This window comes from Maylandia zebra, linkage group LG12 (genome assembly GCF_041146795.1).
Source record: "Maylandia zebra isolate NMK-2024a linkage group LG12, Mzebra_GT3a, whole genome shotgun sequence".
Lineage (NCBI taxonomy): Eukaryota > Metazoa > Chordata > Actinopteri > Cichliformes > Cichlidae > Maylandia > Maylandia zebra.
Genome location: NC_135178.1, coordinates 29,263,982 through 29,276,232, shown reverse-complemented (window position 1 = coordinate 29,276,232; position 12,251 = coordinate 29,263,982). Strand labels below are relative to the sequence as shown.

Below are 12,251 nucleotides of genomic sequence, written 5' to 3'. Positions count from 1 at the left end.
CTCACAGTTGAAGTGTACCTCTGGTGCAAATTACTGACCTCTGTCATCATTTTAGGTGGGGGAACTTGCACAATCGGTGGCTGACTAAATACTTTTTTGCCCCACTGTATATGGGCAAATAGGTCATGAAATGGGAATTGTGGCTGGCTTCTAGAAAATACACCTCTGAATGTGTCTTATTTTCTGAGATATAAGATACTTTTTTAATATAATCTTTTTAAGTGTGTATTACTTGTTACCTGTTTTTATTTATTTGCCTATGACAATGAGCGTTCTCTGTTTTATTGTTGTTTCGTTTTGTTCGGCGGGTTGTGGTTCTGTCTGAATTATTATGTGTGTGTTTTATCAAATTATACTCAGTGTTACTATTTCTGTACACTGTAACTAAGAGGAGACCTTAAGGCTTGGGTGGGGAAGCTGCACACAAGGGTGTGTTGTTTATGTTGTTGTGTCTGCAGATACAGGTTGTCCCATCAGTCATACACTAGTGGAATCAAACACAAACCTGCTAGGAATGCAGGGAACTACTCCATCTCATTCCGTAACAATGACTTGGAGCTCCTGGCACGTTTTGTTGAGGATAAACATGCAATGGAATTGTTTGGATATGTGTAATGACATTGAGGATATGAGATATGGATGTGTGGAAAGTCTGACACAAGCCAGGAGAGAAGCACCTCATAACAGCCACCCACAGTAAACACACTGCTGTCAAGCTAAAGGCACGCAGGATGAAAACTTGAACACAAAAATACAATTAGATGTCTTTGTGCATCTTCACAACACTGTTACAATGTTACTAGCTGCCGATATTGAATCTCTACTTTTCCGTTAAAAGCATAATTTCCCATGTGAAGTATTAGCTTAAAGTTTTTTAATGTATATGTACACTGTTGTCTACATGGTGCCTTTTGTAGCTGATTCAGTTCTCAGTTTATTTAGATCGGCTTCTTAAATTTATTGCCTTGAAGATGAATTCTTGCAACTTTACCAACTAGTATTAATGGCAGAAAAGCAACTCCAGCATCTTCCTGAAAACTATCAATTTCACCTTAATTATGTCTCTCCGCTGAGTGCCCTTAAATGATGTATGTGGACTTTCAATCTGGAGCCTTAATAGTCTGTATTTCCATCTAGAAAGCGACTCTTTGAGAATAAATGACAGCGAATAATACAAATATAACAGAAACTAAAACACAAACCTGACTTGAGAAGCAAAACAAACGCATACGTGATAGACATGAGACTTGTTTGTTAAAGAACACACGAAGATGCAGCTTAGTGGGGCTTCCCCCACTGTATTACTCACTGCATGAGTAGCCTACTATTACTTATGCAATAATAAGTAATAGCACAGTGCAGGGATTAGAGCAGCAGTTCCTGAATTTCGAATATCTTTATCCACGGGTTTTATGTTTAGAACAAAATGGCCACCACAGAGTGGGTGTGTTTGTGGGTCATCGCGTGTGTAAGCGCATGCTAATGTGTTTTTAAGTATGTCTTAACAGAGCAGCAGCTGCAGGTGAGTTAATGTTTACGTGTCATCGTCGCTGTTCATTGGTATACAGAACATGTAAAGCGGATCCAGGCGAGGTGTTAAAATGGATCATTGGCTCTGGTTGAGTGTAAAATGAAGCTACTGATTAACTTGACATCTGACACTGCACTCGGTAGGTCAGATGATGACCACAGACATGCATATTTATTTGGGTTTAATAGGGATGGTTTGGATGCACACAGTACACGTAACTTGTAGTCATTTGTCAGTCTTTTATTAGACTCAAATGAAGAACAACTCAAAGGAAAGCTTTTTGGAGATGGTGTTCTCAGAGTTTTATCAGAAGAACCAAGGCTCTTACCACCTGGTTTCCATTTGCAAAGCATTTCTGTGGCAAACCCGCAGAAGGAAGCAGCAGTGCAAAAGCCAGCATCACCATCAGCACAGCAATGTTTCCCCTGGTACAAGTCCAGATAACACTGCCCAAGAAAGATTATTTTGCAAACTGTACAGCAAGAAGTATTCTTACATGTGTATAAAATGTAAAGGACAAAAAAATTGGGAAAAAAAAGTTAAATAAATTAAAAAAAAACAATACATATCAATATATATATATTAAAGAGAGATATTGATGACATGTAAGAAAAATGTGAAGACTGCAGGAAGGCTTGAGAAGAATTTGAAGCCTCACCGCTGCAGCCTTATCACCTGAAGAATGAGTGAAGACATTGAAAGATACAAGAATAAAAAAAAAACAAGTAAAAGTAAAAAAAATAAATACTTTGTAGCTTCAAACACAGACAGAGGTTGTAGAGTATATAAACATTGCCAACTGAACTTATAAGAATGAGGAAACCTCCACACTACACAAAGTTTCAAGCGTTAAAGCTCAAAACTTTACACTCATTGGCCAATTTAAAGTGACATCATCATAATAGTAATAGTGGCCATTTTGATTTTGTGCAAGACAAAAAAATGATATCTAATAAAAGCTAAAAGCTAGGCACAAGCATAAATTAAAGGCAAAGTTCAAACCACAGTGTAAACAGTCCTAATCTGTTTTTTAGGATGTTAAGTCAGAGTAGACAGGACTGGAAGACAAACAAAACATCTTTAACCAGTTCTATTTTAGGATCTGAGAGTGGGTTGATTCAAAAGATAACGCAGCCTCACTGAACCACAGAAAAGCCTTTCATATTCTAAAATTAGACTTGCATTCTAGCAAAAAACAGAAATCCCAAAGTGAGGAAACTACATTATTATATTGATTATGATCAATTCTGCTAGTTATCAGCAAATTCGGAGCAACATTTTTTTTTTTTTGTTGCATTACAAGTTACTATAGTTACCGCTTCACAATTGTTTATTTTCCATTAATTTTTCAGTATCGTGTGGGCGGAGTCACCCACAGAAACTGTTTTTGTGTGCCTAACTATTCATCTTTTCAAACTGAGTGTAACAGGTGCCGCAACTTTAGAACCAGTGCAGCTGGAAAACAATCCCACCGCACACAAAGCTGACCATTATAACCTCTTTGTGGTGATCTGCCTGCTTGATAAAGCCACGTGACGTACAGTGTAAAGGAGGCAGGAATAATTTACTAAGCTAGCCACTGAACTGCCAGGATGTTCTTGATATGTTGAAATTTTCATTTAGAAAACTGGGAGAAATCTTGATTTGCCTTTTCCAGCAGTGGATGTTGCAAGAGAGCGTGAAATGCTCTAAGCCATCTCGTCTCCTTTGTAACCCTGCAGCTTCAGCTGACGTCGAAAATTATTCTTCTTATACCTACAAAAATAACACATATTGATTTTATTTCAAAATACACAAATCCTGTCTCGGTGATGTAGCATTTCACCATTTCATGCTTTAATATAACCAACAATGAAGGTTGAGGAACTTGAAATGGGATTTCAGTCATAGCCGTTCTTTGTGGTTTGGTGCGTGTGCATGGAGCAGGATGCTGAGGGCAAGATTTTATTTCATGAACTTCAATATTTAAAGTAAAATGTAGATCTGTAGGTTTAGCTGTAGTGTCACGAATACCCTCAGAGTTTTAGTGGTAGACTTTTAGCAGCTTAATGTGCAGCCTACTTTTGACATATTCCATGGAGACAAAATGTTATTATTTTCTTTTTCATATGTACTGCTGCAACAGTCAAAACTCATATTCAACATGGCTTCAAATGAGGTCAGCTTATGTTAAAATAATCCACATGAGCCAAAAGTCTGTTTCTTTTCTGCTCTGGGCTCCTCTTTGTTCTCAGCGTTCAGTTTTTGTAAGAAATCTCATTGCTTTAGTTTGAGGCCTACTAAGTAACCACACGTATAGTCACATACATTCACATATCTGTCATGATCCTGGGTCTGCTGACCCAGCGTTTTGTGTTTAGTTTATGTAGCCTTCAGGTTTCCTAAGTTCATCGTTATCATGCCAAGTTGTTTCCAGTTAATTTTACCCCTCGTGTTCCCACTATGTTAAGTCTCCCCTGCTTTTCATGTATTTCATGTCTGTGGCTTATGTTGTCAGTTCAGGTTGTCATGTCTATATCTCACTGTGTTTCCTGTTTTATTGTGAAGAGGTCTGGTGTGTCTGTGTTCATCATGTTCAGTTACTCTCCCCCTGTGACGTAATTATGTTCATGTGTCAGCTGGGTTCCCATGTGTTGCCACTTCCCTCATTATCCTCCTGTGTCCATTTAGTCTGTGTGTTCTCAGTCATTCTTTGTCAGGTTGTCCGTTGTACTGCTCCGTTGTTCCTATGTCTCCGCTCCAGGTATCCCTGTCAGTTCGTTATGTTTAGAGTTTTGTATGTTTCGTTTTAGTTCACCCAGTTTAGGTTATTGTTTAGTTTTCATCGATTCCCTATTATTTTGTACCCTCGTTTCTTGCCTTAATAAATAATGTTTTGTTATTCATATCTCATTTCGGTCTGCGCTTGAGTCCTTCCCTGCAACATACGGTCTGCCCTAGCCAGACCGTGACAATATCAAAGCCTTACCATCTGCAGAAAAGGTACAGAGCTCCAGCCAATCCAATAATCAGCAGAATCATGAAGAAAATGATGATAATTATTTGCTTTTCACCTTCTGGCCCCAAAACAAGTTCCAGTTTCTCACACCTGGAACCAATGAAGCCTGTCTCACACCTGCAACACAAACAGACGAGTCATGCATAACTACTCATGATGACAAAGTAGCACAGATTCACTTACCCACCCACATAGCCACATGTGACAGCCCTCTGCCATGGCCTGCTGCTTTTTCTGTTTGTCCCTGTGTGTGTGCAGGTTCCTGGTAGGTGGGGTTAATCCGTGTAACTGAGAGCACCTGGTCAGTCTCCCTGGAGCATTTAAGAACTGGCTGTCTCAGCACTTGGGCTCTCTTTCTTATCGCTCCATTTATCCAGCACTATGTTATTTGTTTGTTTGGATTTGGCCTGGTTCTTTTAGGTTTTACACCACATGACAGTATGCATCCTGAACATTCAATCATCCATCCAACTACTGATATGCTGACTGATAGCAATGATTGACACATCTCATGGAGTACTATCTTTTTTTAGTGTGTAAATTTTGGTTTGAGTGGTATTCCTCCCATTATTTGTCATGGCCCTTGCACATACACACACACACACACACACGATCGTACTTGCAGTGGTGTTCATTGATGTCCACGAGCAGTATGCACTGGCCGTTGTTCAAACAGTAGTTGTCATATGCGCTTTCACAGTTCTGCATCGACCGCTTAACCACATGCTGTTGCTTTTCTCCCTGGCCTGAAACAAACAACAAGCCGTTGGAAACGTTTCCTAAAAATAAGACCTGCATGAATCGGTGTACATTCAGGTAAAAAGTACTGTGGATGTTACTTTTTACCTGAGCTGTGGCTTATTTGTTTACTAGATTTAAATATCCTCCATTTGTTTTATCTAAATAATTTACTTCATTGTCTTATTTTTAATGTAAAGGGCTTCTGAAGGTTATTATATCTAACATTATATCCTTTCTATTAATAATTGTACATTAAATGAAATAAGTAGTATTTTGGGGCTGCATCTGTCAGTTAATATTGACAGTTAATGCCATTAATCAATCATTTTATCTATGAAGTGTAAAGAAAGTAACATTTATCTGTGTGGTTTTATTGTGCTACCAGTCAATGATGCAGATATATTCACCTTATTGTAACTTAAGGAAACATTTAAAAATAAAAAAAAAATAATAGCTGACTAATTGTATAACACCTCATCCTCATAGCCCCCACTTTGTTTCAACTCCAGGTGCTCAGTGTTTCATTTTAATTTTGAAATCTTCTGATTTACTATGCTATAAAAAGGCTGATAAAATGTCTTCACAGCAGCTGTAGAGCTGAATACCTGCAGGCAAAGAAGCACCATCTGCAGACGGCACTCTGGGTGATGCACTCTCGGTGAGTACATACGGCCAGATCATCATGACACCTGTCAGATAAAAACAAATCCTCATTATTCACACTGGATATAAGTCTGATATGAACAATGAGCTACGCAAGCCCTTTTGTAAGAGTTTTTTCCTAAAGAATGCTGACCAATAGCATTTTCTAATTTCTAACAACCTTAAGAATAGCTGGTCAAAAACCTTTTGTGCACCTTCAAGGTGAACATGCCACCCCCTGTACAGGGTAACAACTTTCAGGTGTTTTTATTTAAGCGTTTGCGAGGCCTTGAGAAGGTAAAACAATCAAAAAAGTCATTTGAAAATGGACATTTTAAAAATGTGCTGCCCAGGTTCTTATATATTTAACCTAATCCAGTTTGTCAGGGAATGATATAGTTTTGCATGCAAACACAGACTTTCACAGCTGCAAATGTTATTTTTACTTGCAGAGAAGATATGTACAGTCAGTCAGCAATATGTTTTATGATTTTTTTTTTTTTTTAATTATATGTAGGGACGACTGTTCCTTTAATTACTCCACAACAACCCAAAATGATTCATGTTTTTGTTGGTTTTGCTTAGCATTCTCTGCAGGGTGTACCCAGCCTCTCACACAGTGAAAGCTGGCAAAGGCTCCAGCCCTGAAACCTGATTTAGGAAGACGGTTAAGAAAACGGATGAATGAGTTTATTTACATAGCACCAGCATTAAAAAAAAATTCAGAAACTGTAAATATGCAGGGGGATAAAAGAAACTGTGAGAATGCCTGTCAGTTTTAGGTGATAACAAGAAGGTATAGCTTGTGTTACTTGGATCAAATACCTGTACTAGCCTGCACAACTTTATAATGGACAGCACTAGCAGCCGCCCACATTCCAGCAGACAGGATGCAAAAACACATCAAACAGAATGCAAGATGTGTCTAGTTAGGACTGGTTATGAATCTGGTAATACTCGCCATAAAATCGCTCCCTTTTTGGGTTTCTGTTCCTGTCTGTTGTTATGGCTGCAGAGGTATTTTTCTCTGTTTTCAGTTAGAGAGCTCAGGGTGGTTGTTGGGTGTTTCTGACATGGTTGACTGGTGTAAAGTACAGTGGAAGTGATGAAGTAGCTTTCCCGTATTACTAATTAATCACTATTAATCAGATCATTTACATCATTAGCCAATGACTCACTCTAATTGCACATTCCTAGCAACCAGCCTACCTCAAGACATTAATTGAGGTGAAAATAATTGTCATAAAATAATTCAGCCTCCCTTGGCTCTACAGATGCCACAGAGTATCATTTGTCTGAAAAACTTTGGATGGTTTCTGTAATTACTTTTAGTCCAGTGGTTTTTGAACTGTGGGCCCCACCAGTGGGACATAAAGCCACTGCATGTGTGGCATGCATAGCCATGCAGGGGGAAAAAAACTGAGGTAAATCAAATGAAATAAAAGAGTTTTGATCGTATTATTTAAGTTACCACGATTTCATATACACACTGGATCCCTTTTTACTGATATTAACTGACCAAAATTGAGTGGAATGGAAATCACGTGAATTTTATTGAATTTTTAAACATTTTTGGCTGATTTGGGGCGTGCCAAAAAAGGGTTTTAGAGACACTATAATTGGAGTTAACTCAGCTTTTGACTCAAGTGCCAAATACCAGTTTAAAAGTCAGTTTGGTAAGAATGCCAAAATATTAGCAGCAAAGGAAATCTGAAGATCAACACTAAAACTATTTAAATGCTAGATTTTAATGTTATATTGCGGTGATTATGCTTTCAAGCTTTGAGTATGAATAAAGAAATCATTCATATTAACTGCATCTTACACCAAGACATATCTAAGATGATAAATAAGATGCAGTAGAAATAGTATGTGGACTTTGTACTTAAAGTCTTAATAGTGAAAGTAATCATCAGTATGGAAAGTTATTTTACATAACTTAACATCGTATCACCTTATTATCTTTTAATAGACCTTACTCTGTTCAATTTTCAACTGCTATCTGCTATTAACATCTATAACACCATCAGAATCAGTCAAACCCAGAAGGATAGCAGCATATTGTACTGGTACATGGTACTTAACAGATGTATTAAAATTAATTTCAAAGTAAAAACAACAGAACTCATGATTTGCACATAACAGGTGACCAGCTTACAAACTTGCATTTTTATTTAACTAAATTAGCTACCCTCTATATCAAACTACATCAGCTAAAGTGCAAGTACTCTACTTGTAGCCTACTACAAATTAAAAATACATACAGATAAAGTCAGACTGCAAATGGGTACACGCCCACATCAGCCTTAATGAAATCTTGCAGTATGGAGTCACTCACTGACGCTGTTAAACAGTGTTCCCATGGCTACAACCATTAGTAACTGCATTTAGTTATTTTTTTAATTCAACATTCCGTTCCAGTAGATGCTAAGTTTAACTTTGAAAGAGCTTTTCGTCTATTTAAAGGTGATCATCGCTCCGGGTTCCTTGAGATGACTTAAATTCAATCCATACCTGAACAGACCTGCCATTCACTGTCAACGCGTCAAACTCAAATAATAATAATAATAAAACAATAAAAATAATATTCAAGACGTCAACATTAAGAAAAGCACACACACTTTACCGATAATTGACAGGAGCACTGACAGTTTGCTGATCCCCATCTCAGTCGATAGTTCGCTGGTAGGACGAGCAGGACGAGTAATAACTGTCAGGTAAAGGTGCAGGTGACGTTTCTTTTGAAAATAGGAAACCAGTGGGCTTTTACTCCTGCGGTTTGGGTGTGGTGTCAGACTCATGTAATTTAGATAATTTCACCTCTCAGCGGTTTCAATGAAAGGACAGACCCGAGAATGTCTGTCCTCACCGGTTTCCATAAAACAGGAGTTTTTATTGTTGATAATAAAAGGCGGATTGTAATAGAAATTTTCAGATAACTGACTAAAGCTAGTAACAGCACAATTTAAAAAAAAAAGCCCCAATCAAAGCAGAAAAAAACCCCACTTATAATATGTTGTTCTTCTGCAGTCTGGCTCTTGCTGCGTTTGTAAGTACCATTATCGACAAAAGTGTGGACACAGTAAAATATAAACTAAACAAAAAGCTGTCAGCAAACCATTTAAACCCCATATCATTTGAAAAGTAGTAAGACACCCTATGAAACGTCCAAACTGATAAAAGCTTATTTGCGTGAGTGGAAAATTGTTCTGTAACATGACCGGGATAGGGCTATTATATAGCGTACATGGCATAGGTAACTGGATACATATGTGAAGGCTGCATTATAAATATATTGCAGATATATTATCTGGAGTAAAGGAGTTAGGTGGTACACTGATTTGGCAGAAGTCCAGGCCAGGTCGCCTGTTTGAGCATTTATTAGCTATGCAGTCCAAATATAGTTTTATTCTTCATGTTCTTTTTCCTGTTCTCGTATATTAATCTCAGCTTTAATCACTGCTAATTAAAATTACCGAACTTTTCTTATACCCTTTACTGTACTTTGGGCTTATTTACTCCGTTTAAGAATGGGACCAGTTTATCGTCATATTTCATGGCTAAATATGCCGTTCAAGCATGTTTAGCCTTTCACAGCATCGTGTTACAAGTTAACCTGTTGTTTAATTAGACTTTGGGCAGCCTTTTTAGGCTTAATAAATGGCTCATTTACAGTTTGTCTGGGGATCAGTGAGCATTATCGTTTCAAAAGCTTAATAAGTGAAACTCAAACAGGAATTACGCAGTTTTAAAAATTCTTCTTTACCTTATCAAAATGGTAATGGAGTATCTCCTGTCAAATATTTGGCACGCACAATTATCAAAGCAAAAATATATTTATTGTAAAAAGGCTGTAGCAAAAAGTGAAATTCAAATAACACAAATATCTTTTGTAATTAATTAAAAAATAAACTTTAAATACAAGAAAATAATAATTTATAATAATTTACTTAACATAATTTTGCAATAAATATATACAATTTTTCATTCTTATTCTTTACATGAAAATAAAACAATCGTTAAAAAAATAACGTTAGATTTGATAGAGCTTGCTCTTTCCTTGTTAATAACCTCTTGTAACAGTCAAGTGTTTCCATTTAAATGTTGTCAAAGGGATTTTTTTTTTCTTTTTATATATTATATTATTTGTTTTGTAGACTTGCAAATGATTCACTCTCATGAAATGCTGTGGTTTGTCTTTTCTTGAAAGGGGAAATGTTGAAGATGGTGGTGCATGAGCAAATGTGAGCTGCAGAGTTCACACCGAGGTCTTAGCAGGTGCATATTTTATTGGCACCGTCGATTCTGTACACCTGAAAACAGAAACACAAAAACAACATCAGAAATGGAACTGCCACTATTCCTGCATACTTTATTACACCGCGAAAACCTGTGGATACTCACCTCTTGTAGACAAAGAAGTAAAATGCGATCGTCAAAAATATGATGAGTATGAACACCCCGAAAATAATGCCAATGACTTGCTCTACATCAAGCAAAGTAACACCACGAATTGGTTCCACAAACATGCAGCGTGGCCCGCTGTACGAGGGTTCGCAGCTGCAGATCAGAGAAAATATGTGAGCGCATTCCAAAAGTGAACATGAACAAACACGTAGAAGAATTTCATACAGATCATTATTAACTAAATCTACTGTGGATACTGTCTGAAACTGCAGAACTTACATGCAAGAAGGTTTGTCACTGTCTTGCGGATACATGCACTTGCCACCGTTTACACAATAAGAAGCATGTTCGCTTCTACATGGCTTGTGTAAAGGTAGGACTTGAGGCAACTCCATGCTACCTGCAGAGAGGGAGAATAAAACAATCAACATAAACAAAAATTTAACAGAAATATATGACTTTAATTATTCATTCTTATTATTAATTCCTTGATTAACAGGCGGCATTATTTGACACCGGTCTTCAGATAAGCTTCAGTTATAAGACCTTAAACCTTGTGCCCACAACTTAACAAGCATATATCGTGACGTCACTGGGGACATTTGGGGCTCTGTAGATTTCATATGTCAGGGATAAAGCACTGTAATGCCATGTGTTTCTACACCGTCACAAAACTCAAACTTAAAACACTCACTGTTGCTAAACTGAGTGGTCAGAGATGAGTTTGACAGAGGCGGTGCTTTGGTCTGGAGATTATCATTCACCACTGCAGAATGTCCTGCTGCAGCCAAAAGCACCAGCACCGTCACTGCCGGCAGAAACGCTGTAAAAGAAAAAAAGAAAATAATGTAGAAAATATATTAAATATTAAATATATAGATGATTTATTTTTACTCTATGCATTTTTCAGTTTTCCTAACAAGTTTCTTCCTTTACTATTATCATTTATACATAAAAAAAAAAAATACCTAGGTCAAGCTTTATGAAAGTTTTATTTTAAAAGGTTTTTTTTTTTTTTCTTGCTTCATGGCTCTATCACAGAACAAACTGGAAACTTACGTTTCTCCAGGTACGTCTGTCTTTGTGTGACCATGTTGTCCTTTGGTGATGTGATGTGTTCAGCTCCTTCTGCCTGCACAGGTGTGACCAACAGGTCTGCGCTGAGCTTATTTATCCAGATTTGCACAGCCAATCAAAACACTGAAGGCTTTTTTTCTTTTGAAAAATGAAAAGTATTTCCTTTTGATACTCGACTTGAATCAAATCATTTACTTCATAGGCATGCAGAGACAAAGCCTATGGGGGAGGCACGAGATCCCCAGAGGCAAGTGCTTCTGAAGAACACTGGCTGGGTGACTTTCAATCAGTTTCACAGTCCAGTAAAGTTGCTTCACTGACAGCGGATGTTGGGAAATCCTCTCTTTTTTCATTGGCGTGATCACAATGGAAGCTTTATTTTTCTTTGGCCTCTTAACACGTGAAGAGAGAATTAGTTAGAGACAGGTTACAGCACATTAGAATTAGATGTAATTAAAAGTTTTATCAAAAAATTTGATAGGGGGCCAAGCATTTCTAGATGAACTCTTCAATTATGTGTTTACTGTTTTTGTTTGTTTTTTTGCTTTTTGTTTTTCACTATCACCTTAAGGAGGTGGCTCCAAAGTGATATGGTTTACACTTTCACCTGACAACCGAACAACCGCTTCATTTTTGGGAGAAAACACAAATCCTTTGGGGATTGCATTGCAAACTGGTGTGGAGCCACCATTATATTTTACTGTCCCACAGCTACCTATATTACGTTCCCAAATATTGAGGTCAGGCGGCTGCCTGAACATACTCAATCACCAGGCTTTTCCATCAGTAATTTTCTTTTCTTCTTTTATAGTACAGGCACATTTCTAGATGCAATGCTGCTTCATCTAGCTCAAA

General features: G+C 37.5%; 2 protein-coding genes across 3 annotated transcripts; both read right to left on the bottom strand.

Annotated features, from left to right (window-relative positions):
• Window positions 1-1,666: 1,666 nt before the first annotated feature.
• On the bottom strand, window positions 1,667-8,675 carry LOC101481723 (proepiregulin). Of its 2 annotated transcripts, none has more exons than XM_076891024.1 (5): window positions 8,539-8,675; window positions 5,876-5,959; window positions 5,149-5,275; window positions 4,585-4,646; window positions 1,667-3,286 (listed from the first exon to the last, which is right to left on the bottom strand). In XM_076891024.1, exons 1-5 carry the CDS (start codon window positions 8,576-8,578, stop codon window positions 3,255-3,257), a joined length of 345 nt encoding a protein of 114 aa, XP_076747139.1. In that variant the 5' UTR covers window positions 8,579-8,675; the 3' UTR covers window positions 1,667-3,254. The 2 variants fall into 2 exon arrangements, with proteins under 2 accessions (XP_076747139.1, XP_004547014.2); XM_004546957.3 differs by having other exon boundaries at window positions 4,500-4,646; window positions 8,539-8,672.
• A 1,054-nt stretch (window positions 8,676-9,729) lies between these two features.
• Window positions 9,730-11,519, bottom strand: epgn (epithelial mitogen homolog (mouse)). Its single transcript, XM_004546958.4, has 5 exons — window positions 11,379-11,519; window positions 11,014-11,142; window positions 10,599-10,719; window positions 10,317-10,472; window positions 9,730-10,225 (listed from the first exon to the last, which is right to left on the bottom strand). The coding sequence occupies exons 1-5, from the start codon at window positions 11,410-11,412 to the stop codon at window positions 10,171-10,173; spliced, it is 495 nt and encodes a 164-aa protein (XP_004547015.1). The 5' UTR covers window positions 11,413-11,519; the 3' UTR covers window positions 9,730-10,170.
• Between the last annotated feature and the right edge of the window lie 732 nt (window positions 11,520-12,251).

What these genes read in the sequence shown, in the direction of transcription:
- LOC101481723 (XM_004546957.3), bottom strand. Translation starts at nt 8,578, where the DNA reads ATGGGGATCAGCAAACTGTCAGTGCTCCTGTCAATTATCG. An exon ending in ATCAATGAACACCACTGCAA is followed by an intron (nt 4,647 to 5,148) that starts GTACGATCGTGT and finishes TTTGTGTTGCAG; the next exon opens with GTGTGAGACAGGCTTCATTG. An exon ending in CTGTACCTTTTCTGCAGATG is followed by an intron (nt 3,287 to 4,499) that starts GTAAGGCTTTGA and finishes TTATTTTTGTAG; the next exon opens with GTATAAGAAGAATAATTTTC.
- epgn (XM_004546958.4), bottom strand. Translation starts at nt 11,412, where the DNA reads ATGGTCACACAAAGACAGACGTACCTGGAGAAAC. An exon ending in ACAGACGTACCTGGAGAAAC is followed by an intron (nt 11,143 to 11,378) that starts GTAAGTTTCCAG and finishes TTTCTTTTACAG; the next exon opens with CGTTTCTGCCGGCAGTGACG. An exon ending in TACTTCTTTGTCTACAAGAG is followed by an intron (nt 10,226 to 10,316) that starts GTGAGTATCCAC and finishes TTCTGTTTTCAG; the next exon opens with GTGTACAGAATCGACGGTGC.